The sequence below is a fragment of the Cavia porcellus genome, unplaced genomic scaffold (genome assembly GCF_034190915.1).
Source record: "Cavia porcellus strain 051 isolate PalLab524CR breed Dunkin Hartley unplaced genomic scaffold, mCavPor4.1 scaffold_5, whole genome shotgun sequence".
NCBI classification, from domain to species: domain Eukaryota; kingdom Metazoa; phylum Chordata; class Mammalia; order Rodentia; family Caviidae; genus Cavia; species Cavia porcellus.
Genome location: NW_026947488.1, coordinates 5,167,415 through 5,192,535, shown reverse-complemented (window position 1 = coordinate 5,192,535; position 25,121 = coordinate 5,167,415). Strand labels below are relative to the sequence as shown.

General features: G+C 45.0%; 3 protein-coding genes across 5 annotated transcripts; 1 reads left to right on the top strand and 2 right to left on the bottom strand.

The window, feature by feature from the left end:
- Positions 1-1,265: 1,265 nt before the first annotated feature.
- Positions 1,266-7,421, top strand: Tubb1 (tubulin beta 1 class VI). 2 transcript variants are annotated; one of them, XM_063248104.1, is made up of 5 exons: positions 1,266-1,496; positions 4,097-4,205; positions 4,523-4,633; positions 4,732-4,811; positions 4,977-7,421. In XM_063248104.1, the coding sequence occupies exons 1-5, from the start codon at positions 1,440-1,442 to the stop codon at positions 5,814-5,816; spliced, it is 1,197 nt and encodes a 398-aa protein (XP_063104174.1). In that variant the 5' UTR covers positions 1,266-1,439; the 3' UTR covers positions 5,817-7,421. The 2 variants fall into 2 exon arrangements, with proteins under 2 accessions (XP_063104174.1, XP_003462093.1); XM_003462045.4 differs by having other exon boundaries at positions 1,268-1,496; positions 4,732-7,421.
- A 1,743-nt stretch (positions 7,422-9,164) lies between these two features.
- Positions 9,165-12,819, bottom strand: Atp5f1e (ATP synthase F1 subunit epsilon). Its single transcript, XM_003462035.5, has 3 exons — positions 12,626-12,819; positions 11,166-11,292; positions 9,165-9,319 (listed from the first exon to the last, which is right to left on the bottom strand). Exons 1-2 carry the CDS (start codon positions 12,655-12,657, stop codon positions 11,169-11,171), a joined length of 156 nt encoding a protein of 51 aa, XP_003462083.1. The 5' UTR covers positions 12,658-12,819; the 3' UTR covers positions 9,165-9,319; positions 11,166-11,168.
- Positions 12,820-13,268: 449 nt separating this feature from the next.
- Positions 13,269-24,786, bottom strand: Prelid3b (PRELI domain containing 3B). Of its 2 annotated transcripts, XM_063248105.1 has the most exons (7): positions 24,621-24,770; positions 23,931-24,020; positions 18,410-18,578; positions 17,281-17,370; positions 16,738-16,808; positions 16,526-16,628; positions 13,269-15,288 (listed from the first exon to the last, which is right to left on the bottom strand). In XM_063248105.1, the coding sequence occupies exons 3-7, from the start codon at positions 18,545-18,547 to the stop codon at positions 15,169-15,171; spliced, it is 522 nt and encodes a 173-aa protein (XP_063104175.1). In that variant the 5' UTR covers positions 18,548-18,578; positions 23,931-24,020; positions 24,621-24,770; the 3' UTR covers positions 13,269-15,168. The 2 variants fall into 2 exon arrangements, with proteins under 2 accessions (XP_063104175.1, XP_003462084.1); XM_003462036.5 differs by lacking the exon at positions 23,931-24,020 and having other exon boundaries at positions 24,621-24,786.
- Between the last annotated feature and the right edge of the window lie 335 nt (positions 24,787-25,121).

The window sequence follows — 25,121 nt, the reverse complement described above, 5'->3', positions numbered from 1 at the left end:
TGGTCCTCCCGGTGTGTTGCTTCCTCCCGAGGTCACAGCTCCTCCTGTTCATTCCCTTGGTGCAGAGCAGAAGCCTCTGAATCATGTGGTCATTCAGATTCCCGTGGAACTAAATCCCAAGCCCACAGAAACACCGAGAAAGCGCCGATCTCGAAGCAGCTCTGAGCAGACCCCTGGTGCTGGTCTTCCTGCATTTGCCAGGGGCTCTGTCCACATGCATCGTGCTGCTGCGATGGTCCCGGCAAGCTGCTGGCATGGGAAGAGCAGGACCCTGAAGGGGGGCACGGTGTGGTATCTCCTGGACATAAGGATTTGCACTTGTGGTGAAGAAATTCACTGGGGACAGGACTATCAGTCCATGCTCAGGTCAGGGACTGAACGCTGATGAGGCCCAGCACTACCCATCAGAGCAGCCCTGTTCCCTTCTGCGGGGTTGTGCGAGGATCAGGGTGCACTGCTGGGTACCCTGGCTCAGTCTGGAGCTCAGTCTGACCTGTGGAGATCAAGGGCACAGGGCTTGGCTCCAATGCTGAGGCCAAGGCCCCTGGTCCAGGCAGGACAAAAGGCCAGGACCTGAAGGGCTCTGGCTCTGGGTCCCGTGTCACGCTGCGCTGGGGTCCAAGTCTCTGGGACAGTTTCTCTGGCCATGTCATAGCACTGCACTTCTGAGGACCGACATCTAGAACAGGGGTTGGGGGGACATTCACACCCAGTGGGGAAGGCCCGGATGCCAGGCGGTGGAGTTTGGGGGTCTCTCCTATTGGTGGCATCTTGGCCCTTAAGAATCGATGTCACCCTCACAACTTGCAAAAGTAAAGTTCAAAAAGGCAACTTTCTCGCATGATTTTGTTATTATATGTACTTATTATTTTTCTATCGACATTAGAGTTTATGACCTAAAAATAGAAACTGTCCACCATGTTCCTCACCGTCACCTCGGTGCCACTAGGGGCTTTCAAAGGGCTCCTTCGGAAACACGGCTGAGGCGACAGGTCGTGATGGGTTTAGGTGAGATAGGTTTAGGTGAGATGTGCGCTCAGAATGGGGAGACAAGGTGAATGGGGAGCCAGGCTCAACTATCACACTTGGGCGTCACAGCCAGAGCCAGCGCCGGAGGCCACCATGGCAGGGCCTGTGAACACTACTGGCTCTGGCCACCATGCAAGGTTGACCGCTGGTCTTGCGCTCACACTAGGAAATGACGCGGCACTATTCTGTCGTTGGGAGAGGAAGGCACCCCCTTAGAAGGGGACAAGGAGGGGCAGGGAAGCGCTGGGCTGGACTCTGGGCAGGACACACCCTTAGGGCTGCAGGAGGGCAGCTTGGGCAGCTGCTCCCGGACCTGCAGGCACTCCTACAAGGAGCTCACATCTGGAGAACAGTGCCCTCCGCAGAGACTGAGCGTTTCACAAAGATCTTACCTTGGAGCGAAAGTGAGGATGCGGGAAATCGTGCACATTCAGATTGGCCAGTGTGGCAACCAGATAGGAGCCAAGGTAGGTAAAGCCTGACTGTGAGCCCCGGGCCAGCTTCCCAAGGCCCCCAGGCCACTGCAGCCAAAGAAACCCCAGCTCAGCAGGGAAGGGGTGCGCACGTTACACTGTTTATTACAAGGTCTTTAGTTACATAGATACGGGAACTATTAAAAATTCAAAAGGTCAATTCATTAATGTTACTGTTGTCACAGGTTCCATGTGTTTGGTACACATGTCAATTGTTTTACTTTATCATCTTTCATATCTAAAAAATAATAATTTATCTCAAAAGATTTTTTTGGTTGTCAGGAAGTTTTTTATACCTTTTCGCTCTGTAGTTCAGGTTGGCCTTGAACTCACTTTGTAGCCCAGGCTGGCCTCACACATGAAGCAGTCCTCCTGCCTCAGCCTCCCGCGTGCTGGGATTACAGATGCGCGCCTCTGGGCCTGGCAACACGGTCTTTTTCTTCCCATCCCCATGTTTATGTTACACAGAAAAGAAAAATTATTGTTTCATTTAGTATGTAAAAAAATTCAGGAAGAAAACCCAAAATAAAGTTTTTGTGCAGTGGCAGAAATAATGAAAGCGCAGCCTTCGAGGTGTACCTGAGCTGTCTTTCCTGTGCCCTCCTGCTTAACTTTTTCTTCCAAGTATCTGATGTAGTTGGTGAGCACCCAAGGGTGCTAGAGCCTAAGACCTCCGGTCCTAGTTTTAACTTGAACAGAGTATCTTGTGACACCTACCTAAACTGTTCACTTTGCTGAAATTCTGAAATTTGCTATTCTGCTAACATGAACCGCATTAAAAGTAGAGCCTAACACACCTGTAGGGGAAGAGCTTCACTATTTCCCCAGCAATATGCCTCCTAATAGCGCAAAGGAAGAAGGAACCTTTCCAGCGGGTGACTGGTACCCGAAACGCATCTGTCTGTCGTGCAGTGGGGTACGATGCAGCCTTAAAAAGGAAGGTCTTACTCACGACGTGGCACTCGCCAAGAGGCGCTGTGCCCTCAGCCAGATCCCCAGCCCTGAGGAAGGACATGTTCAAACACAGTGTATTGGGTCGGGGATTTAGTCAGTGGAATAAGCGCTTGCCTGGCAAGTGTGAGGTCTTGAGTTCCATATTGCACCAGATTTGTGTAGTTGAGTAGTGTTGAGGACATTCATTGTGTTTTAATCCAGTCTGACAGGGCTTTCGTTTTACGGAGCTGGACTCCGCCGCTGTGGTCCCTGCTCTCTCCAGGAATGTGCGAGCTCTCCGCTCAGTGGGTCACCGGTGCTAGGCCCTCCCTTTGAGACTGGCTTAGGGCAAGTGGCATGACGTCGCCCAGGCTCCACCACGTTGGGGTGCAGACACCAGACCCTGTTTTAAGGCTGAGCAGTGTTCCGTGAATGCAGGCACCATTCGGCGCTCACCCTTTCACCAGGGCCGACGTGTGCGTTGTGTCCGCTCTTGCCTATTGTGAATGGTCCTGCCAGGAAAACGCAAGGTCTGTCAGGGCAGGTCTTGTAACTTTATGGGGTAAAGAATCTCACTGCTTGGAAAGCAGCTGTCACCCTTGCACAACACAGTGACAAATGTTCGGAGTTAACACGCAGGGAGGCCGTAGACAAGTCCCTCCCTACTCTGCCATGGAAAGATAACGTGGACTTCCCTGGACAGGAAGTGCATGGTGGAGATAGGAGCTGACTTTCGCTCCAGGACTGTGCTGCCTCATAGCTGAGCCCCAGAATGACTTCTTATTGGGGCACATAACAACTGTAAGATACATTTCATTTGCGGCGTCTCTGAATTTCAATGTCGAATTTATTTACTCTTCTACAGCTGAACCGTGCTGGCATCTTGGTATAAAACAGAGCTTTATTACCAAGACCATGGCCAGAGCAGAGGTGTCCCGTGTAAGATATGGTTGGAAAAATACACTTGGGATTTTGACACCAGTGAATACATTTTCATTGCACTTTAATATGCGATCAAAAGGGTCACTTCAGTAACTGCTTCCGTATTAGGAGCCCGACACACAGTTGCATTAATAAACACTGCAGGTGGTATGTTGCAAACTGTTGTAAGACAACAGCGACACACAACTTTTAATTATGGGTATGCTTGATAATCAAAATTGCTTAAAATCCTGCAGAGGTCCTGGTTATGTGCTTTTTGGAAAAACTCATGAAAAGAAATCCCCAAAGTGAAACGAGGAACTATTGTAAAAGCAGATAAGAATTCAGTTTATTTTCACTTAATGGGATCTACACTTCACCAGCTTGGAGCACTACAAGGCAAAACTAGAGATACACTGTCTGATGTCAAGTTCTAAGATGACAGTTTTAATGTGTGTAATGGCTTGCATTTAATAGGAGAAAGATCTAATTGAATATTTTATGTGTTTGACATTTTACTTCAGGAGTTCGGGTGGGTAGAAAATGCAGTCTTTATGTTCACACTTGTGGAGGGAGAAAGTGAGTTGTACCCTCCCTGGTCCTTTGTGCCAAGGAAGAAGCATGCCGGCAGGGGAGGGCGAGGCAGGCCCTGTGGGAAGGGCCGAGCCTGCTAGCTCTGTGGGTGTGGATGGTGGGACGGTGGGACCCGCTCTGCACGACCTCTCTGTGCCTACTTTCAGTTCTGGGAGATGATCGGCGAGGAACACGGCATCGACTACAGCGGGAGCGACCGCGGGGCCACCGCCCTGCAGCTGGAGCGAATCAGCGTGTATTACAATGAAGCCTACGGTAGGGTTGGCGTCGGGCAGAGAAGTGAGACTCGCGCAAACCCAGTGGCAAAGGCACAGGCGGACAGGCAGGGCGTAGGGCTGTGCGGGGAGCCCCTACGGGCACAGCCCGATAACCACACTCAGGCGCAACGAGGGAAAAGCTCCTCCGGAAGGCATTTTATAGGTCTGTGTGATTGCTGTCGGGGTCCAGGAGACAAGGAGGACTTGCTAGAATACCTGTTCTGTGTAGACCAGTATCACAAGGGCCCACTTTGATGAAACATTAACTTTTAGAAAGACCACAGTTTGCTGACTTCTTCCTGTTTTTCTGCTCAGGTAAGAAGTACGTGCCCCGAGCAGTGCTGGTGGACCTGGAGCCCGGGACAATGGACAGCATCCGATCCAGCAAATTAGGAGCCCTCTTCCAACCAGACAGCTTTGTGCACGGTGCGTCTCTCCAGAAGGTTCCCCCTGAAGGGCGCAGGATGCCGCCTAGTGGCGCCTTTCTCGCCTCACCTCTCCTTCCTTTCACCTTCCCACCGCAGGTAACTCTGGAGCTGGCAACAACTGGGCAAAGGGCCACTACACGGAGGGGGCCGAGCTGATAGAGACTGTCATGGACGTGGTGAGGGCCGAGAGCGAGAACTGCGACTGCCTGCAGGGCTTCCAGATTGTCCACTCGCTGGGCGGGGGCACGGGCTCGGGCATGGGCACGCTACTCATGAGCAAGATCAGGGAGGAGTACCCGGACCGCATCCTCAACTCCTTCAGTGTCATGCCCTCGCCCAAGGTGTCCGACACGGTGGTGGAGCCCTACAACGCCGTGCTGTCCATCCACCAGCTGATCGAGAACGCGGACGCCTGCTTCTGCATCGACAACGAGGCGCTCTACGACATCTGTTTCCGCACCCTGAAGCTGACCACGCCCACCTACTGCGATCTCAACCACCTGGTGTCCCTCACCATGAGTGGCATCACCACCTCGCTGCGATTCCCCGGCCAGCTCAACGCAGATCTGCGCAAGCTGGCCGTGAACATGGTGCCCTTCCCTCGCCTGCACTTCTTCATGCCCGGCTTCGCCCCGCTCACAGCCCAGGGCAGCCAGCAGTACCGGGCCCTCACTGTAGCTGAGCTCACCCAGCAGATGTTCGATGCCCGCAATACCATGGCTGCCTGTGACCCACGCCGTGGCCGCTATCTGACTGTGGCCTGCATCTACCGGGGCAAGATGTCCACCAAAGAGGTGGACCAACAGCTGCTGTCTGTGCAGATGAGGAACAGCAGCAGCTTTGTAGAGTGGATCCCGAACAACGTCAAGGTGGCCGTCTGTGACATCCCACCGCGGGGGCTGAACATGGCAGCCACCTTCATAGGCAACAACACAGCCATCCAAGAGCTCTTCAACAGGGTTTCCGAGCACTTCTCAGCCATGTTCAAAAGGCGAGCTTTTGTGCACTGGTACACCAGTGAGGGGATGGACATAAGTGAATTCCGGGAAGCTGAAGGTAACATCCACGACTTGGTGTCCGAGTACCAACAATTTCAAGACGCCAAAGCCGTTCTGGAGGGAAATGGAGAGGTCGTGGAGGAGGCTGGGAGGGAAGTGGGAGAAAAGGAGCCTGGGGTGTGAGGGTCCCTCCAGGCTCCCGTCCCTCCTGCAGCGCTTGAAGCCTGCCCTGTGCTGCAGCCCTGCTGGGGGGATGGGGTGGGAGGGCATCGGGGTCTCTGCCCAGGTACTGACCACACAGCTTTGATGTGCACTGCACACCCCACTAATCTCCCTTTGTAGCAGCACAGTGGATTTCCCGTGCAATCCTGCCTGTATTTCTGAGTACTACCGAGGTGCGGCCTGTGTGAGGGGTTTTCAGGGAGCTGCACAGTTGACATTCACCTCTAGCATCAGCTCGACAGGTGACTTCCCGTCAACCTCCTTTTCTTCACACACACTGCCTGGGGGCCTGCAGCCTCCAGAAAAGCCAGGTGCTGCCCAGCACGTGGGAGCTGCAGCCCTGAGGGAAGTGTCCCGCAGGTGACTGTGCAGATTTGGGGACCACTGGGCACACTAACTGCAAAGGGAAAAGGGAGGAGCGAAAGGCCACAGCCCTCTCCACAGAAATCCCAGCCAAGAAATGAACAGCCAGACAAGACGGACAACACGAAATGGCTCCAATCCACTGGAAAATACTCTTTCTGAATTGACAGTTTTCAGAATATTTTCATTTCTTGTTAGAATTAGATTCTGGAAACCCATTAATCATCATCTTTGGTTTTGCTTTTAAAGGGGATCTGGAAACATTCTTATCATGTTCCCTTCAATCCCCTCCCATCCCCACCTGTGCCCTGGGGCCTCTGTGCTGAGACAGCGAACAGTGCACTCAGGGACCACTCAAATGCAGGAAATCAGGCAGCAACGGCCACAGTGTCCTTCTCGGTGATGGAGGCCATCATCTCATTAGGGCACTTCGACAGTTCAAATTAATTTGCACAAGCTGCCATGAATGTTTGCAAGATGACACAGCTTTAACTATTACAGGATTTTAATCTGCTCACATTACAACAGGACCAGACACACGAGAGGGTAATCAAATCATCCCTAACTTCTTCATGGTGATTTACCTAGTTCTGCAGGGCTACTGCCCCTTGCAGCACCAGGGTCTGGATGGCCGTCTCCAATGAGCACCTGCTCTGTGGACAGAGTACCGAAGATACTCTGGCCCTCACTTCAGAACTGCTCCTTATTTGAAGGCAACTAGGGTCTCATGTCCTAATTTGCTTTTGTAATCAGCAATACAGTAACAGGTGGACAGATCAGTTGCTTATTTTGAAAAAGTTCACTCTTTTCAAATGCGTTTCATGAGGAACCAACACATGCATATCAAGAGAGAATTAGGCCTTGCTGTGGGTCTCACAGAGAAACTTTCTATTAACCAAGTTAAACAAGCACAAAGTAATGTTATAAATACTTTGTATCTTAAACAGCACTAGATTTAGTAAGAAATTGCATCTATATACTCTTAGTTGCACTAACTTCCCTAGGTGCTAAAAAGACAAGCTGTGGTTAGCTAAGAATGTATCCATATCTCTGGCACTTTCCTTCTCAAATTTAAAAAGGCAATTACACAGATGCAAAGATATGATTTAAAATTTCTAAAAAGTTACACTGACTTATATTACTGTAAAGACTTTTGTTTGCTCAATAGTACTCATTAAAAGTAAAAAGAAATTCAATTTTAAATGGCTGAATCGGTTCATTTTAAATTCCTTTTCTCAGAATCTACCCAGACCGATTAACTTTAGTTAAAAGTATTTCAAAATGCATCTCACCATCCTTCTTTTGAATGGTACAAACAGATTAAAACAGACTAGAAGCCCCGAGAAGTCTCTCCTTGATTTTGAAGAGTTTATTCCTTCAGTGGTATGGTTACTATGGCAACAGTGGTCTCTGGGAGACTGAGAGCAGGATTACCGAGTTTTAGTTTGTCCGATTCCTTTACCTCACACACAAACACCCTACATGAGGAGAAAGATTAACTGGCTCCCTTAACTAAAATCCCCCTAATTAGCAAAATGTCCCAAACTCGGCGTGACCGGGGTCTTCTCATTTGTGCAGCTGCCCTGCACATGCCTGGGTGCCAGTTGCAGAAGTCTATTTCATCACAGGACTGGCTTGGGGTTTATTTTTTAAGTCAGAGAGTCTCAAAGAATCTCTGCTGGATGGTGTAAATTTTGTCTTTATTCAGTTACTTTCATCCTTTTCATACCACAAGCCCTGTCCCCAAATCTCACCTCCAGCCATCCCATCTGCTCCCCTAATAAATGACTTCTCTCCAATTACTTGGTTGGAAACATAATTTATCCTTTGCCTATTAGGGCCTTTGGTATTAAAAAATCCCTATAGTCTTGGAAATCATTTATTCCTACTCCCCGGAAGCTACTGTTTGGTACCTTAATCTCAGGACTGTGGCTGTAACTCTGGTGCTTTAACTTGCGAGCAGGACAACAGCCATGCCAAGGCGACCTGGGGTCTCCTGACTTGCCGCCGTCTGGCGGACTGAGTCTATCTGCTGCTTCTTTGTGTGCTGTGCTGGGAATTCACGGAAACCTGTAGATCAAGTGTCAGGGAGTCATCCCCAGACAGCGGAGCACGACATCCTTCAGCCCTGATAAGTTACTGTGAGCTTAAGTACCATGCAAAGAACTGGTTGTAGAAATGTTCGAAAATTCCTGTTTCTAGTCATTTCTGCATTCTCTGAAAAGTTAAAATGTGCAATTAACTTTGCAGTATTCTACTTAGTCAAAAGCCTTCAAGTTTGAAAAGTAAACACACTTCCAGCAATTCTAAATGGTTACTCAAACACCACAGAATTGTTCTAGTCATTGTCCTACAGACCTGCAAACATCTCAGATTTTAACTTAGTTATCAACTCAGTAAGCAAGATGTTCACGAGCTTTGCCTCATTTCCTATGAGAAATGCTCCAGGACAAGGTCTGGCTGTAAAAGTCAATGTGACAGGCACTCTGTGCATAAGCTCTCATGTTACTAGTTCTTCTCTACAGATTTTAGCTGCATAATAAAGAGAGGGCTATGATTATTAAATTGTAATTTAGCAATTGTTCTTTAATATGTGCTTTTAGTAATTACTCTCATTTAGGTTACTGACTAATCAGTGTTACTTAAAGGTGAAGATGTACGAGGAGGCTAGTGGAATAGGACAGAACTACTCTATGTGACTCAGTAATGCAAAGCCTCAGTAACAGTGTCTAATTTTGATCATCAAGTAAAGTCAAAGGAAACAGAATTTCTATTTTGAAACATTTAAATAATGTTTTCTGTCCCCCCACCCCCCGTGGTCATTAAATCATTAAATATCACATTCCTTCCCCCTTTCTGCAGAGCCCTGCCTCACAGGGTTCTCACCAAGCAGTTTTGCAGGTAGCTTCTATACAGAAAGTTCCAACAGAAAACAAAAGCCAGCAGTAACAGTGAACCACACATCAGTTTATTAGCATCATTAATTTATGAATAAGATAGGTATTTCCCCCCCAACGAAGCGACATGCATTTCAATCTGCCATGACATGTACCCACAGATCTTCGTGGTGAAAATGTAGCATTTCAAGCTCTAGCCAGGGTCTGGGAAGAAAAAAAGAAAATGCAATAGTTGCCAGCTGGTTCTTTGTGTTTTTTTAAACATCCACCAAGAATAAGAAATAACTTCCTTATAGTGAACTGTAACAACTGTGGCTGCATTCACAAGGGTGTGTCAGAGCCTTGGCTGGCAGTAGGAACAGCTTCGGCTGAGGACGTACTTTCCCGGTTAATAAAATGTCCCTGTCCTTGCAAAAAAAAAAAAAAAAAAAAAAAAAAAAAAAACCCAAAACACCCGATTTTGCCTTTAAAAGACACTAAAATCCCCCTATGCTAATCAGGGGAAGGGAGCCCCTTGCCACAGTGTATAAGAGGGACCAATACTTTGTCTGCAGGCTGACCCCACAGACACGAGTCAGATGCAGTGTCTGGCACCGTACCACTGCAGAGAGCCGGAGCAATGCTCTCCGTGGGCTCACAGCTGCAACACAACAATCCAACATCAAACCAGGTCCCAGAACCAAGAATGATGAGACTGGACAGAGGACCCCTAAAAAGGGGGCTAAATTCAAAACAGCACATCTCTAGGCTTAGTAATAAAATATTTACTAATTCAAAATGAAAAGTGCTGAGGGCAGACAGTTCCAATAAGTATAAAATTGCTCAAAACCACAAGCTGCCAAAGAATTAATATTTATCACATTTCTGTGCACTGCAAATTTGAAGCTTATTTTAAAAGCAAAACAAGAAAGTTAAATCTGAAAAACACCTCATCTCCAATAATTTTCCTTGTCTTTGAAATAATATCAAGAGAGTTGCTGGGAGAGCAAATCACTTTTGTAGTTGGGAGCACAAACAGCCTGAACTTATCAACTTGTACAGAACCGTCTTTATTGCATGAGGATGTAACTCATATTACTAACATCTCTGCAGAAGTAAAATGAACTAAACATTCTGAAAGCACAAATAAATTTAGCAAAACAGGATTCTCTGCAGGGTTTTGCAGATAAAATAGCAAGGGTTTGCTTGATAAAATAGCAGGATCCTTGCCTGTAACTGCAGCCGTATGTTCCGGAAGTAATGATTTGTGAGGACATTAGCAGATGTGGGGGAAATAAAAAATGTAAAGAACTTCAGTTTTTCATGCTCCTGAACTATTATGTAATTCTAATAGCAATTACCAAAGTGGGGAGTTTCTCCTCCAAATCATTTGATTTTGTGCAAATGAAACAGGTTTAATTAAAGTAAGATGACTCTCTACCTAAGCATTGTTAAATGAAAGGAAAATCAATGTGCCTGTTACTTCCGGTTGTCAGGGCCTGAAAGGACATTCTTTTATCATGTCAAGAGACTTCTATAACCTGTGTGCTTTAAATTATTACCTCAATAACTAGCTTTGAAATGCACTGATTAAAAAAATGGACAGAACTCAAAGCTAAAAGTAGTTTGATTTTTATGGTGCTCTAAAAACTTTAAATGCAATTTTTCTATACAATTATCTTCCAACTTTTATATGATCTTTGACCTATTAGTCTGGCTTTCAACCTGGATATGTGATAATTAGCTTTCTAAATGAACCTGTGTTACAACTTTTCTGTATAATCAACTTTCTAAATGAATCTATGTTATAAAAATGCACCAATCTCTTACAGTGAATGTATCATGTACTATAAACATCTACTAATAAACAAAAAAAAAAAAAGAAAAAAGGAATTTAGAACTAAAACAGCTTCAAGTAGAACTGTATTTATTTAATCCCAATATGCACTTTGAAGAGTTAGTACTCATATTTGTCTTTTCTGTCTCCCTCTATGACTGCTTACTCATGTTAGTCCATAAACAAAATTAAAAGGCATAAAACATAATTTTTCTAAACAAGTCAGTAACTTACTGATTATTCTTTTTTCACTTTCACAATTTTTATGCTGCTGCCAGAAGTCTTCTCTGCATTTGCTTTGAATTCTGTCTTGAGGGCATCCCTCACTGCCTTAGCACAGATCTGGGAGTATCGAATGTAGCTGGAAGACAATGAAAGATGCAATGTTAATCATTTATACCCAAATCTCACCAGACAACTGTTTCTTTGTTCTTGTTTTTCTGTATTTTAAATTTTGATTTGGTTGTACGTTATTACAAAACTAGTTTTAAAAGTTACTAATACCAAAAAAGAATCTATACAAAGAAAAAAGATTAAAAAGAAATGTGGCAAAGTATTAGCTAGTGCTTGGGTAGGTGGTCCTGAATGTCTTCTTGGTGCTACATTTTTCTGCAGTGTATAACTTAAAAATGAATATTAAAAAAAATACCCACAGCAAATGAAAGAGACCAAAATGTTAATAACATGAATGATCCCCCTCATTTCTCCATTTTTCCTTTAATTATTCCATTCTTACAAAGCAAGGTATGTATAATTAAAAGAAAAAAGTCTGAATCATAGCATTTCTTTCTCTGGAAAGTTAAACGCTTTTTTGAGAATAATGGATTGTGTCTTACAAGATTGCCATTTAAAATACTTTCTAATCAAGGTTTCTAAATAAAACTGGTTCTCCACTCTATCCAAATATCAGCCTGCTTCCTGTTTGGTGATGGACTCTCTGCATCCTTATTTTCCTCAAAACAAAAACAAAAAAACAAAACCCCACATTACGTTCCCCATTTTCTGAAAACAGGGCAGGAGAGGAGGTGGGTGCTGCTTCCGGAGTCACAGGTGTGGCTCCCGCCTGCTCCCACTCGGGGTGGGCGGCCTCCGGGCCGCGCGGCTGCAGCCTGACTGCCCACCCGCGACATGCACGGGCGGGTGGGGTGCGCGCGCCCCGCGAGGCTCGGACGGGACCGGCGGGAACCCCAAGGCCGGGCCTGGGGGCCACCCGGGGGCTCCGCCTCCAGCCGGGGCAGCGCCGCGCTCGGGTGCTCGCAGGGCGCCCCTGCGCCCCCCGGGGCCAACGCCGGTCACCGCTGGCCCGAGCCCACGGGGACGCGCTGGACATGAGCGTGCGTGCAACGTGACGAGGGCTCCACGTGCGTGGGGTGGCCTCGAATGCTCACAGCGGCCCGGGACGCACAGCGTGCGGCCCTGTCCCGGGTTATGGGCTCCGTGTCGCCTTCCTAGCAACCAGGCACAATCCCAGAGGCAGACCCTCCTCGGGTACACGCGGGTCACAGTGCACTTTATTTGGGGCCCCGGGCTCGGGCAGGAAGCGGCCCCGGGCCCGCGCGCCTTGGCCACACTGACGCCATCTTGGCGGCGGCGCCGAACACCGGGACGCCGGCGACAGCAGGCGACCACGCGGGGCCCACCGCCCCCGCGGCGCCCTCCAGACACGGGGCCATGCGGGTGTGTCCAGGGCCTACCTGAGTCCAGCCTGTCGCCAGTAGGCCACCATGATGTCGCGATAGAGGGGGGCGCGTCGGACCGAATCGAGAGAAACGGCAATGTCGGGTCTGTCAGAAGGCCCAGCGGCAGGAAGGTCAGGCCGGAGAAGCGGAAGAGGCGGGGCCTACGGACACGCCAGTCACCGCCCCTTGCCCCGCCCTCCAAGCCCCTGCCTCCCGGCGGTGGAAGCCCACCGCCACCGAGAGCCAATGGGGGCGCAAGACCCTGGCCGCGGGTGCCAATCCTGGGGTCGGCGGGCCGGCCAGGCGTGCCCGCCCATTGGCTCCGCGGCCCCCGGCATGCGACCCTCTGGCCGTCCCAGCGCCCTTCGGGCGCCGGGGTAGAGGCCCGCAGCGAGGCGCGAGGGTGCGTACTGGGCCGGGCCCTTCATGTGCGGGTCACATTAACAAAGGCGTCCCGAGAGCGGAGGTTTGCGCAGCACCCGGAGTTCGCTCTGCTCTTCCAGTTACAGTACCGAGCAAACACGGAACTCGGGCGAAAGCCGGCGGCGGCGCCCGTCCGTCCTGGCGCTCCTGGCCGTGCCGCGCGGGCCGGCGAGGCTGGCGCTTCGGAGCCCGCGCTCGCAGGGGAAAACTAAGAATTTATAATCGAGAAAAACAGTACAGTTAAATCAGTCTTTATTAGCAAAGGCCACTTTAATTCTCCTAAGTTCAGTAAGTTCATCTTAATATCAGGATGAGATGCTTAATAGCTGTAAATCGACACTTTATTCCGGTTTATCCTCAATGAACTTGCTGTGAACTTGTTTGTATTTTAATGGAAGCCATGAATAATCATCAGGTAGTTGGATAGATGTAGTTAACTACATTGGAAACTGAAAATTTATAGATTTATCATTAGGTCAATGAAAAAAATCAAGTGAGGGATTAATGATAAACGCTGGTTTAAAAATAATGTATCATTAGGCATTATACCTTTCTTTAGAACAAGTATAATTTACAGAAATTACACAAGTCACTTTTTGCCAAATATTAAAACATTTAGTATTTTTTTTATGAAGACATTTCAACATTTAGTATTTTTTTAAAGCTGAAATAGTACTTCAATTGTAAAACTATTTCTGGTTACAAAAAAAAAAAAATCAGAAACCTTATCGGAATTTAGCATAATTTACAAATGTCCTAAGAATTCTTAAACCACACAATATTTTAAGTAGAAAAATACTAATTTTAAAAGTTTGGTACTGTTTCTATAATGTGGATGTATTAACTGGTCTGCATAGGAAACCCAACTAAAAGTTGATTGTATTAAGCACTATAAAATAAAAGCAAAAGCTAACCACCTTTTAACAAAAATTGTATACAACTCTTCCAAGTATCAAAGATACCGTTTAGGGATTAAGTGCCCAGTACAAAATACTAAACAAAATACATTTACTGGATTGTTTCTCAGCCACCTTGTTAACCAAAATAAGGATTTCTGATAAATAAAATCTACAGTGCAATTTGCTGAGTGTGGACCACTCCATTCTGCCCACCAAGAACTTCATTTTCTCCCCCAGTGCCCCACCGCCCACCATGACACCATGTTATTAAAACATTAAGTACCTGGCATTTATGCTTCAGACCAAGACATTATTTGACTAATTTCAAATGATGTACAGCTTCTCATGTAAAAAGATGTTTTGTGGTCACAATTACTTCAAAAAGTAATTATATTCAAATAACCTGACATATCATGCCTTAGCAATTACAAAACCATGATTCTGACACATGGCAATTTATAAGTAAACGTGAAATGCTGAAAGATGTGAACAGCTGCTCTTCTGTTTAAGTGTTAAGAGTGCTGCAAAACTCAGGTAAGGACTTTTATTTTTTAGTTAGCATAACCAGCTCACAGTACAGCGTGCTATGTCATAGAGTACAAATCCAAAGAAGGTAATACGTTTACTAAGTCACAAAACTTTTGGCAAACTGATACAGTACTCTTTAATACAATAAAATAATATTTCTGTTGGAGTCACATATTACTTTAGTGGTAGTTTTCACTCCAAAAATACCATTTCAGTACCAAATCGTAACACTGTGGCTTCTAGCCCAGCAAGTTATTTTATACAAATGAGTGTCTTTTACAACTCTACAGTTTCTTCTTGTAGAGCGAGTTCCTTACACACACACACTGCTAATTTGTGTATGTGAAGGGAGGCTCTGCTTTCTTCTGGGGTTGGTCCACAGCCAGGGAAGTCCCAGTGTCTGAACAGCTTGCACACTCTGTCTTAAGAGGATGCACTGTCAATACCAATGTTTCCAAGTATTTAAAAAAACTACATTTTCACTTAAATACTGAACCCTAGCAATTAGTCATTTCAAGCCATACTCACATCAGATGATCCCTGTGATTTAGAACCCTGTATCTTTGTGTTTGGATGAAAATCACATAGCCTTACTCCAGTTTATATAAAAAAAAAAAAAAACACCTAAAATATAGTTGTTGTTTTTTTAAAATAACAAATAAATATATCGTCGGCTTTGAGACTGGTACTGTGTACCAACTCTGTTTATCATTTCTCTACAAATGCCGCCGCCGCCATTGGTGTCCGTATGCTTCCTCTTGCTGAAGCTGCCAATTCTTCAATCTCAGCATTTAGTTTATGTATTACCCATTCCATTGCTTCTCTGCCCTTAAAAAAATCCGATAGTCATTGTTACTGAGTGGCAACACAGGTATGTATCAAGTAAATGACACAGCAGGAAGTAACAGGGAGCATTACAAGGCTGAGTCCTGTGAGGACAGGTTACTTTTGTCCTTCCTCTTTTCTATTATTTACCAAATATCAAGTGCCTCGAACAACTGGCTTGATCCATAAACTGACTTTTATTTTGTATGCAAAAGATGTTCTCAAATCAATCTATAATTAAATGACAGGGTGTCTTATGTATTTCATGACTGGTCAACCTCTCTTTATGTCATATTTTACTTTTAGTGTCTACATTTAAAGTCATGTACAGGCTGCACAGGATCTGGTCCCTTTTGGTGCTCTGTGCAGTTCCTTGAGGAACAGAGGAGGCACATTTCACGTTTCCTGTCCCAGGGCCTTTGCGCTCCCAATTCTTCCAGCAGGAATGCTCTTTTTGGAGACCGCTTCCTTCACAACCACCCTGCTGCCCACCCATCTGGCACTTGGTAGAATTAGTGAACATTCAAATACTTTCACACCTGTATTTCCTAGTGATGTGCTGTGTGAATGTCGTCACCTCTTCGTTCCACAGTTGTTTTGCTCCCTGCTGTACCCCCAGCTAGCCTAGCACTCTGCCTGGCACAAAGAAAGTATCTACGAATATATCTGACTGCTGAATGACTTTATTAAACGTGTGTCTACAAAATAATGCATTAAGCAGCTCTTTCCCTAACTTATAATTTTATCCTTTTATGTCTTATAGCATATGTGTGTGTCTATGTGTAGTTACTGAATAATTTTATGGGAGTGCCAGTTAGGAGGAAAAGTCTAGAACCAATGGTGGGGGTAGCAACAAATAACTAAGAAGCAGCACTCTAAACGGTAACACACAGTCACAAATCATTAGGCACTGGCTATGTGCAGAGCCCTGGGCCACACGCTTTCCGTGTTACTTCACGCCAACCTAGCAAGAGGGTGATCTCAACTTCACAGATGGAAACTGAGGCAAGGAGAGCTCAGTTAATTGCCCACGGTTGAGAGGCTGGCTAAGAGTTAGAGCATGCATGTAAACTCAGGTGTGCTGGGCTGCAGAGCCTGTGCAAACAACCATGTAATGCTTGCTTTCTTTGCTCTGCAGAGTGGCTGAGAGTCAGCTTACAAGGACAAACACACATTCAGCCAAGCTCTTCCAGGAAGCGAACCCTGGCAATAATAAATAATCAGGAAGCAGCCTACTTACTTTATTAGCATTTGAAGATATTGTGCTCGCCATCAGCCCTTCAAGGTAACTGCTGAGGCTGACTCCTTTCACCGAGATGATGGCTTCCTGAGTCAGAACGGTTCTGCACAAAATACAGCCACACTTTCAGATGACCCAATTATCATTAAAAAAGAAAAAAAAAATCTAACAAAAAATGCTTCGTAAAATACGTTTGTTAACTTTTTACTCACTTTTCTGGGTCCTGAGGATGTGGTTTGTATATAAGTCTCTCATCCACTGAAACCATATTTGTAAATGAAATCTATAGCATGAGGGGAAAAGTTTGTCATTTTGGAAATAAAGACAAAAACATTTTTCAAATTAACACGTGAACTGAAGTCTTACTATTTAAACATACAAAACAATAAAACCAACTAATAAACTACTCTGATACTGCTATGCAAATATAGCTTAAAATTTCACTATTTGATGACTACCTTTCTAAAAAATAAATTCAAGGAAAGTATAATAGTAGTAGTAATAATAACAATAACAATGATAATATTATGCACATGATCTCAAATCAACTTTACTGAGCAACAGCTCCTAGAAAGAGGCAGGTTAACTACAGTGAGGAGGCTTAAAAAGTTGAACAGAGCAAAGAAAATACAGCTTCTGAATAATGACTTTCTACATTCACACCAAAGAACATATACCTATCACGTATCAGCTGGATGAGAGAAAAAACTAAGCCAAACAGTTCAAAATTGAAACAAAAGAAAGCCCGCACTTACATTAGTAGATTTAAGCTCCATTATTTTTTCTACGGGATCAACGACAGAATGTTCTTGCACATATGTCTTGGTTCTTGCTGCACCAATAATCTAAGTAAAACATTTGGAATTAGTAACCAGGGGAAGAAGGATTTCTTAACCAAGTGTATCAATATTGTATTTGAAGGTATAAATGTGCACAGTATGTGGAACAAAAGAATCTGTTTTGAAAAAATTCGAGGAAACAGACAATGGTGAAAGGGAAGTCTCTCTGATGTTGAAATCACCTAGGTGTGAGCAGGAAGTATGAAATGGAAATACAGAAGTAAGAAATCTGGCATCTAGGAAAGGAAGAACTCAAGACATCTGTCAGCATCACCCAGAGCAGTCCAAGGCAAAGTCCCCACAGCCTCTGTCTCCAGAGAGACTAAAAAGAAAAGCAGCTATCACACGTGGAAGAGCACATGCTAGCACCCAGGGTCACTCTGTGTGCTGTGACTCCCAAGCTCATCTCTTGACTGAACTCATTTCTGTGTTTGCACTATCTAAGGCCATGGTCCGTATAAAGGAGGTCATCAGTGCATTCCTGTTGAAAAATGTGCAGTTTTCTGAGTGGAGCTTTATAGAAACCTGGATTCACTTATTCCATCAGTTTTTTTACTTACAATAAATCAGCATGTAGTTTCTTGCTTATTAAACCAGCTCTTTATAACTGAATAGAAATGTTTCTAATGCACAAGAAGGAACACCTGACCATGTCACAAAGGTGACAACAGCAGATCTGAGAATTATTTTCCTTACTGGATGTACACAACCTACCACTGTCCATAGCAACTGTCACCTAGCAGTCACCATCAGACCAGTAATGCTAAGTCTTAATGGTTTCAAGTTGCTGGAAAAGGCAGGAAAAACAACACAACTCTTTTTCAACTTTGGAGCATTAGCTGGCTTCTTTCAGAAGGCTTTATCGAGTGCCTTAATGAAGACTGTAATAATACTTCCAATTCATTATAACCTCGTAACTCATTTATTATAATTTGAACTGATGCAAAACGACATTTGGAATCAGCTCCCACAACCTATTTGAAATTAGAATGTGGTTTAGAAACTTCTCCACTGTAGCCCCATTTCTGAGAAGCAGAATACTTACGGACTTCACGATGGAAGGCAGTCCCCACTCCGTGCTGAGAAGTCTGTGGCTATGCAGCTTTCCAGAGGGATCTATGTGTCTGTCCAGCACATCAACTCCGACCACACTCGGGTTCATAGGGTTTGGGTATTTCTGCATTGCAGCCGTGGTAACAGTTTCCCACGGGTGGCTGCCAACACAAGTCGAACATTGTTAAAAATGTGCATATGAATTAAACGATTTTTATAGGCCATCAAATTATTCTTTACAATGGAAACTTAGTTTACCTAGGAAAAATTCCTTTCTGAAATAATGACTCGATGATTTTGAGAGTTTGATCAACATGTTAATGTGTACAAACTTCAGTATTTTCTACAACACAGGTTATGCACAGAATAACCGATGCCTAAAAAAAAAACTACCTAGAGTAGTTTTCTAAATGATCTCTTCACATGTAAATTGTTTCTAAGAAGAAACACTAATTCATAAACATGTATTTAAAAATTAGGGTCTTCTGGAAATAATAGCAAAAAAATTTACAAATTATTCTTTTGTCTGATGACAGTTTTATGAACTTATAAACAGTGAAAGAACTTATAGACACTGTTATTTTCTTAAAAATGTAGGCATTGTACATTGTTATAGGGGTTACAAAAAGACATCAAGGGCCGGGGATTTAGCTCAGCGGCATAAGCACCTGCCTGGCAAACGCAAAGTCGAGAGTTCAATCCCCAGTACTGCAAACAAAACAAAACAAAACAAAACAAAACAACAACAACAACAAAAAAACCAAAAAGACACCAAGTATCATTAGTTATTAAAATTTTCTCTTTATATTAATATAACAGTGAATAGCCAAAATCAAAGAAGTGATTTTGTTTCAAAATGTCACTAAATACAATAAATGTCATTAAGGTACTCCTAGTATGTCATTCTCTAATAATTTGTCTTAATAATAAGAACTTACTTATCACCTAGGGTTGAAGTGGTAGTAATACCACATCACTTGAGAACTCGCAGTTTTTATTTTCTTGAAAAAGCACATACGCTTGAGTGATTCACAGTGTGACGTATATTTGCTCTTCACAAGTCTATGAATAAGATGCTTATACAAAAGACACACTTTTCGAAAGACGCCCTTTTAACTACAATTAGCACTGCAGGCAGTTTAAGCCACCTGCAGTCTGATTCTGACCCTGCTACACTGTTTATCTGTTCTTCCTCCCTCCCTTCTCTCATCTTTGAGGTACTGGGAACTGAACTCACAGCCTTCAGATTTGAGTTAGACACCTGGCCTTTTCTGAATTTTGAGATAGGGACTAGCTAAGCTGCTAAATTGCCCAGGCTGGGCTTAAATTTGGGGTCCTGCTTTTCTGGAATTACAGGTATAGCCACTATGCTTGGCTTCTTGTCTTCATTCCACAGGAAACAGATGAGGTCTGGACATGATTTTCAAACTACAATGACTGACAGAAACCACATGGCATCATTTCTTATTTTTGTAGAAGTGAAAGGGCAGACATTAATCTATTTCAACTTTTCCGAGAACTCAGATTGACAAGTACACCTTGTCAACAGAAAGAAAACCTCAACTCCATTAACTTCTCAGAACCCTGGACAATCAGTGACATGATTTTTAATGTCTTCATTTTCTCATTAATATTGCATAAATTAACCTTATTCTGTTTTTAATCTCAAGTCTTATTGAATAATCAATTCAGATATATAAGTGGAACTGCTTCATAAATCTAAACCATCTTCACAAATTGAAATGATACAGGCCAAGCACTCTGATTGTTACCAAGGCAACTATCTAAAATGAAAATCAGATGAACCTCTTTCCTGTCCAGCCATCCGTATACCATGGTTAACTGGCTTCTATGTACTTATCTTTCCCACTGTACCCTCTAAAAAATAAATAACCACATAGCTTCAGGGTGGTTATGCATTATTTGTGATTTTAGGATATCTCTGTTTTCTAAGCCAACTTGAAAACATCTGTTGATTTAGGTTGGACTAAGACTGCTTTATGAAACATAATTAGATCAAATATTACAAAAGATACATATTATGATTAAGTCTTCCAGCTATTAGTTTTAATTGTATTAACATAACTATGTGGAAAAAGACCTAACACTAGAAGACATAAAAAGATACCACCAAGGAGGAATGAAGGCAACCTACACAATTTCTTCACCTATAAGATAAGGTGAGGACTTAGTGACCTCTATAGAAGGACTATGTGTGTTGTTTACTGGTATGTGCTAGTCCAAAGAACAGTGCCTAGCACACACTGGGCTTTTTTTTTAAAGACAGAGTCTCACTATGTGGTTCAGACTGGCTTTGAACTCACTCTGCAGCCCAGGTTGGCCTTGAACTCCAATGATCCTCCTGCCTCAGCTACCAGAGTGCTTCAGAATACAGGTGGGTGCCACCACACCCACCAGGGCATTGAAGGAATGACTGGCTTCAAATGAATGTCAACTTTATGCCAGGCCTCACGAGGAAGTAGAGCTGGAAAATCAAGGCTAGATAAGATGTGGAATGATGCCTCAGTCACTGTTTCAGAGCATCCTGATGACGACAGTGGGAAGATCTGTGAGAGGCCACTATGCCTCTGACCTCAGAGCAGCTCGGTGTGATGAGTCTCTGGACGTGTGGTGGTCACCCCAGGTGTCCGGTGGGCACCTGACAACAAGGGCTTCAAGTGCAAGACTGGCTGTGCTTAGTGCCGCATGTCAGTCCGTAGACGGGGCTTTAACTGAGTAGTCCGACCACAGGACAGTAAGCCCACCGAGGGTGGCCTCCCGGCCCATGGGCACATTCACTGGCGTGTGTTTATCTTATAGAATGAAGATATAAGAGGCCTCATCAAACTGCTAGGTCTGTGACAAAAAGAGGAAAAAATACTAATGAAATGCACGACAGGAAGGTCAAGAACTGAACCTCAATGAACATTTACACTGACAGGGAAAAGGGGGGGCGATGCTGAAGGGGCAGCAGAACCGGAGAGGGGAGGGGGCAGGCTGGGCGAAGAGCGAGCGTCAGGGAAGAGCAGGGAGTTCTAGGAGGAATCAGAGGCCTGGCTACTCTAAAACTGTTGGAAGATCAACCAAAAGGAGATGCTTGAAGCTACAACCAGAGGCCAGGACTTCTTCAACAGAATCTAGTAACACAAGAAACAATGTCAAGGATCAACAAATGGGACTACATTAAAAAGCTTCTACACAGCAAAGGAAACAGAACGAAAAGACAATCAACAGAACGGGAAAATATTTTTTGCCAGGGACTCTACTGATACAGAACTAATATCTGGAATATATAAAGAACCTAAAAGAAACCTAATCCTTCTAAAACAAGTGACCCAACCATAAAAATTAGCAAATGAGGTGAAGAGACACTTCTCACAAAAAGTACAAAGAGCCAATAAATACAACAAAATACATTCATCATCTTTAGCCATTAGGGAAATGCAAGCTCTTTGAGATTTCATCTTTCCCCAGTCAAAATGGCGATCATTAAGGAAAAAGTTGGCGAAGGAGGATGAGGGAGGAAAAATGAACCCTTTACACACTGTTAGTGGTAACGGAAGCCAGTACAACACCATGCAAATTAGCATGGACATTTCTGAAAAAACTAAAATACAAATTTCATTTGAGCAGCTACCACTCCTGGGTATGCTCCCAAAGGAGTGAAAGGCATCACACCACAACAATCCGTGCTTTGCCTGCCCACGTTTATAGCAGCTCATTTCACATTAACTGAACTCTGGAAACAATCCTGATGCCCGTCGGTAGACAAGGGGAGAAAGAAAGTGGGAGCTATATAGTCTGCCAAAAAATGTATACAAACTTTAAGAAAAGATAGTATGGGGGCTGGGGATTTAGCTCAGCGGCATAAGCACCTGCCTTGCTAGCAGGCAGTCATGAGTTCGATCCCCGGTACCGATAAAAATGAAAAAGACAAAAAAAAAAAAAAAAAAAAAAAAAAGATAGTATGGAGCCGGGCGTGGTGGCTCACACCTGTAATCCCAGCACTCGGGTGGCTGACGTGGGAGGATCAGCCTGGGCTACAAAGTGAGCTCAAGGCCAGCCTGAACTGCACAGCAAGACCCTATCTCAAAAAGACAAAAAAAAGAAAAGATAGTATGATTTTTTTTCAACAGGTGGCATTATTCTCAGATGGGTGACCCCAGAGGATGTCGTATATCAAAGAAAAGCCACTATGCTGCTGGCCTTTAGAGAAGGAATTATAAATGCTGACCAAGGTCACCCAAGCAGCCGTTCACTATACTAATGTCTGGAAGCTAATGGCCACTGTTTTTGAGCACCTCTTGTAATTGTAGAGGCCAAAGAGAACTTGTGTCAAACTCCTGATGTCTCAATAAGTTTATTATTAAAATATTTATACAACGTTTTCTGTTGTTGAGGTGTGAACACATTTTTGTGACAGACTCTGTGTGTGTGTATGTGTGTGGTGTATAAGTATAAAAATACACTCAATCATAAAGAATGAGAACAAATCATTTGCAGAAAAATGGATGGACCTTGAGACGCAACGTTAAGTGAAATAAGTCAGACACTGAAACTATCACATGGTTTCGTTTAATGAGAAATCTAATTTAGAAATAAAAAGGTAAAGGAAAGATGGTAGGAAACAAAAACTTTTTGAAAACGAATTCAGGAAAAAACGGATTTTGGGAGATAAGGAAGAGAAAAGGAGTAGGCTGGGGGGGGGTAAAGGAATTGAAAATGATGTTATATACACATACCAATTTCCCTGAACAATTTTAACTATTATGTATTGCAAACATACACCATTAAAAGAAAAAAAAATCATAGTTTATTTGTGACAGGAAACAGTAGGCTCTAAGATGGATCTGATTCACTAAAAAAAAAAGTTGACTTTTTTTTGGACACGGTCTTGGTCTTGCTTTGTAGTTCAGGTGGCTTTGAACTCCCTATGTATATTCAGGCTGGCCTTAAACTCACTGCAATCCTCTACCTCAGTGTCTCAAGTGCTGGGATTACAGGTGTGAACCACCACACTCGGCTGACAACTTCCTTTAATACTGCCCACTGAAACACTTTTTAAAACTCAAATGTCTATGCTGAAATATACCACAAAGCTATAATAATTCAGACAGTGTGGTAACAGCAAGATGAACCAAATACAGCCGAGAGCTTAGAATTGGACTCACATATAAATCACCAACAGTGACATTCACATAGGTGGAAGCTGGGCTGGGGGGTATGCCTCAGTGGTTGAACACTTGCCTAGTACGTGTAAAACCCTGGCCAAAAAACCCCACAAAAACCAAAAACCAAAAACACTTTGGTGGAAGTCAGCCAGTAGAGTCCTGGAGTTAACCTTGACTATTGACTATTTGTTTTGGGCCAAAAATAACAGAGCTGCTTATATTTGTGATTTTTTTTTGTACGTGAAATTGTGGATCCTGAAGATAATTTACAATGCTCCACTGGATTAAGGTTTACTCTTGTTACTAAGGCCCGTGATAACTGCCAGATGTATTGGTGCATACCTGCAGTCCCAGCACTGGGGAAGGCTGAGGCAGGAGGACCACTCTGGGCTACAGTGAGTTCAAGGGCAGTCTGAAGTACATAGCAAGATCCTGTCTCAAAATAAAACAAAAATCAATAAAAGTTCACGATAACCGAAACTGAACACGGACCCACACAACAGCCATTTCAGAAAAAACGGAAACCAAGGTCACAAACTTTTTGGAGCCAGAGCGATGCCTTGGACTCCAAAACCAAGGTTCTGTGTTCTTAGGTGAACAAGCTGTCATCAAGGGTTCGCACCCTCGTGGCCTCAGTTCAACTGAAATTCAAGTTTAGGGTTAGAAATTTCACCCAGAAGGGGGCTGCTGCAACTGGCCTCTTGAGACAACCTACGCCTCTCTTGGGACCCGTGGGTCCTCATCCCAGTTGGGCTCTGCCAGGCCGGAAGCAGCCGCCCTAAGAACTGTCGAGGGCCTCGTGCTGTGCGATGTCCCCTCGGTCCCTGGAGACTTCCACCGACAGGCGCGACGCCCGCTCCCCCCACTCCCGCCAGACCCCGGGCCACCACTTCCGGGCCCTGGGGTCGTGACCTTGCCTCCTCCACTCTCCCGCGGCTCAAGCTCGGCTCTCCCGCCAGGCCCGACGTCTGGAAGTTCCCAGAGGTCTTCTCTGTCTCGCGCCACTTTAGGCCCGGAGCGTGTCAAACTTACTCAAATACGTGCTCCGAAGTCCAGATCTTCATGGTGCCGGCAACCTGCTGGATGTTCGGGCGGCGATAAGGGACAATGAGGCACAGAGGTACTCCGGCCCCGCCCCTCACCCCGGCCGGCAACGCAGCGCGCAGGCGCCGTAAGGCCCGGCGCGAGGACGTCCCGACGCGCGGCCCCACGCCCTATCCCAGCCTGGCTAGCGCGGATCTAGCGCGGCGCAACCAAGCCCCGCCTCTTGCGCGCTGCCACTAAGGCAAGTCCCGCCCCTTGCGCGAGCGCAGCGCAGTGCGCCGACGCAGAGCTAAGTAGCGCGCTCCTGCGGGCCGGCGCCGTGCTGCGCAGGCGCTGTTTTGCGTAGGCGCTGGGCGACGCGGCGCAGTTGTCTGTGCTGCGTGGGATGGGAGCGGATTTGGAGGCCTGCGGGCCTTGGAGGGATGGTTTTTATAGAGTTCCTGCAAATAAGTTTCCGTGGCGTCGGGTTTGAAAATTCCTTCCAGACAG

What these genes read in the sequence shown, in the direction of transcription:
- Tubb1 (XM_003462045.4), top strand. Translation starts at nt 1,440, where the DNA reads ATGCGGGAAATCGTGCACATTCAGATTGGCCAGTGTGGCAACCAGATA. An exon ending in GCAACCAGATAGGAGCCAAG is followed by an intron (nt 1,497 to 4,096) that starts GTAGGTAAAGCC and finishes GCCTACTTTCAG; the next exon opens with TTCTGGGAGATGATCGGCGA. An exon ending in ACCAGACAGCTTTGTGCACG is followed by an intron (nt 4,634 to 4,731) that starts GTGCGTCTCTCC and finishes TTCCCACCGCAG; the next exon opens with GTAACTCTGGAGCTGGCAAC.
- Atp5f1e (XM_003462035.5), bottom strand. Translation starts at nt 12,657, where the DNA reads ATGGTGGCCTACTGGCGACAGGCTGGACTCAG. An exon ending in TGGCGACAGGCTGGACTCAG is followed by an intron (nt 11,293 to 12,625) that starts GTAGGCCCTGGA and finishes ATTGTCTTCCAG; the next exon opens with CTACATTCGATACTCCCAGA.
- Prelid3b (XM_003462036.5), bottom strand. Translation starts at nt 24,652, where the DNA reads ATGAAGATCTGGACTTCGGAGCACGTATTTGA. An exon ending in ACTTCGGAGCACGTATTTGA is followed by an intron (nt 18,579 to 24,620) that starts GTAAGTTTGACA and finishes TTGTGTTGGCAG; the next exon opens with CCACCCGTGGGAAACTGTTA. An exon ending in TGCCTTCCATCGTGAAGTCC is followed by an intron (nt 17,371 to 18,409) that starts GTAAGTATTCTG and finishes TGTTTTACTTAG; the next exon opens with ATTATTGGTGCAGCAAGAAC.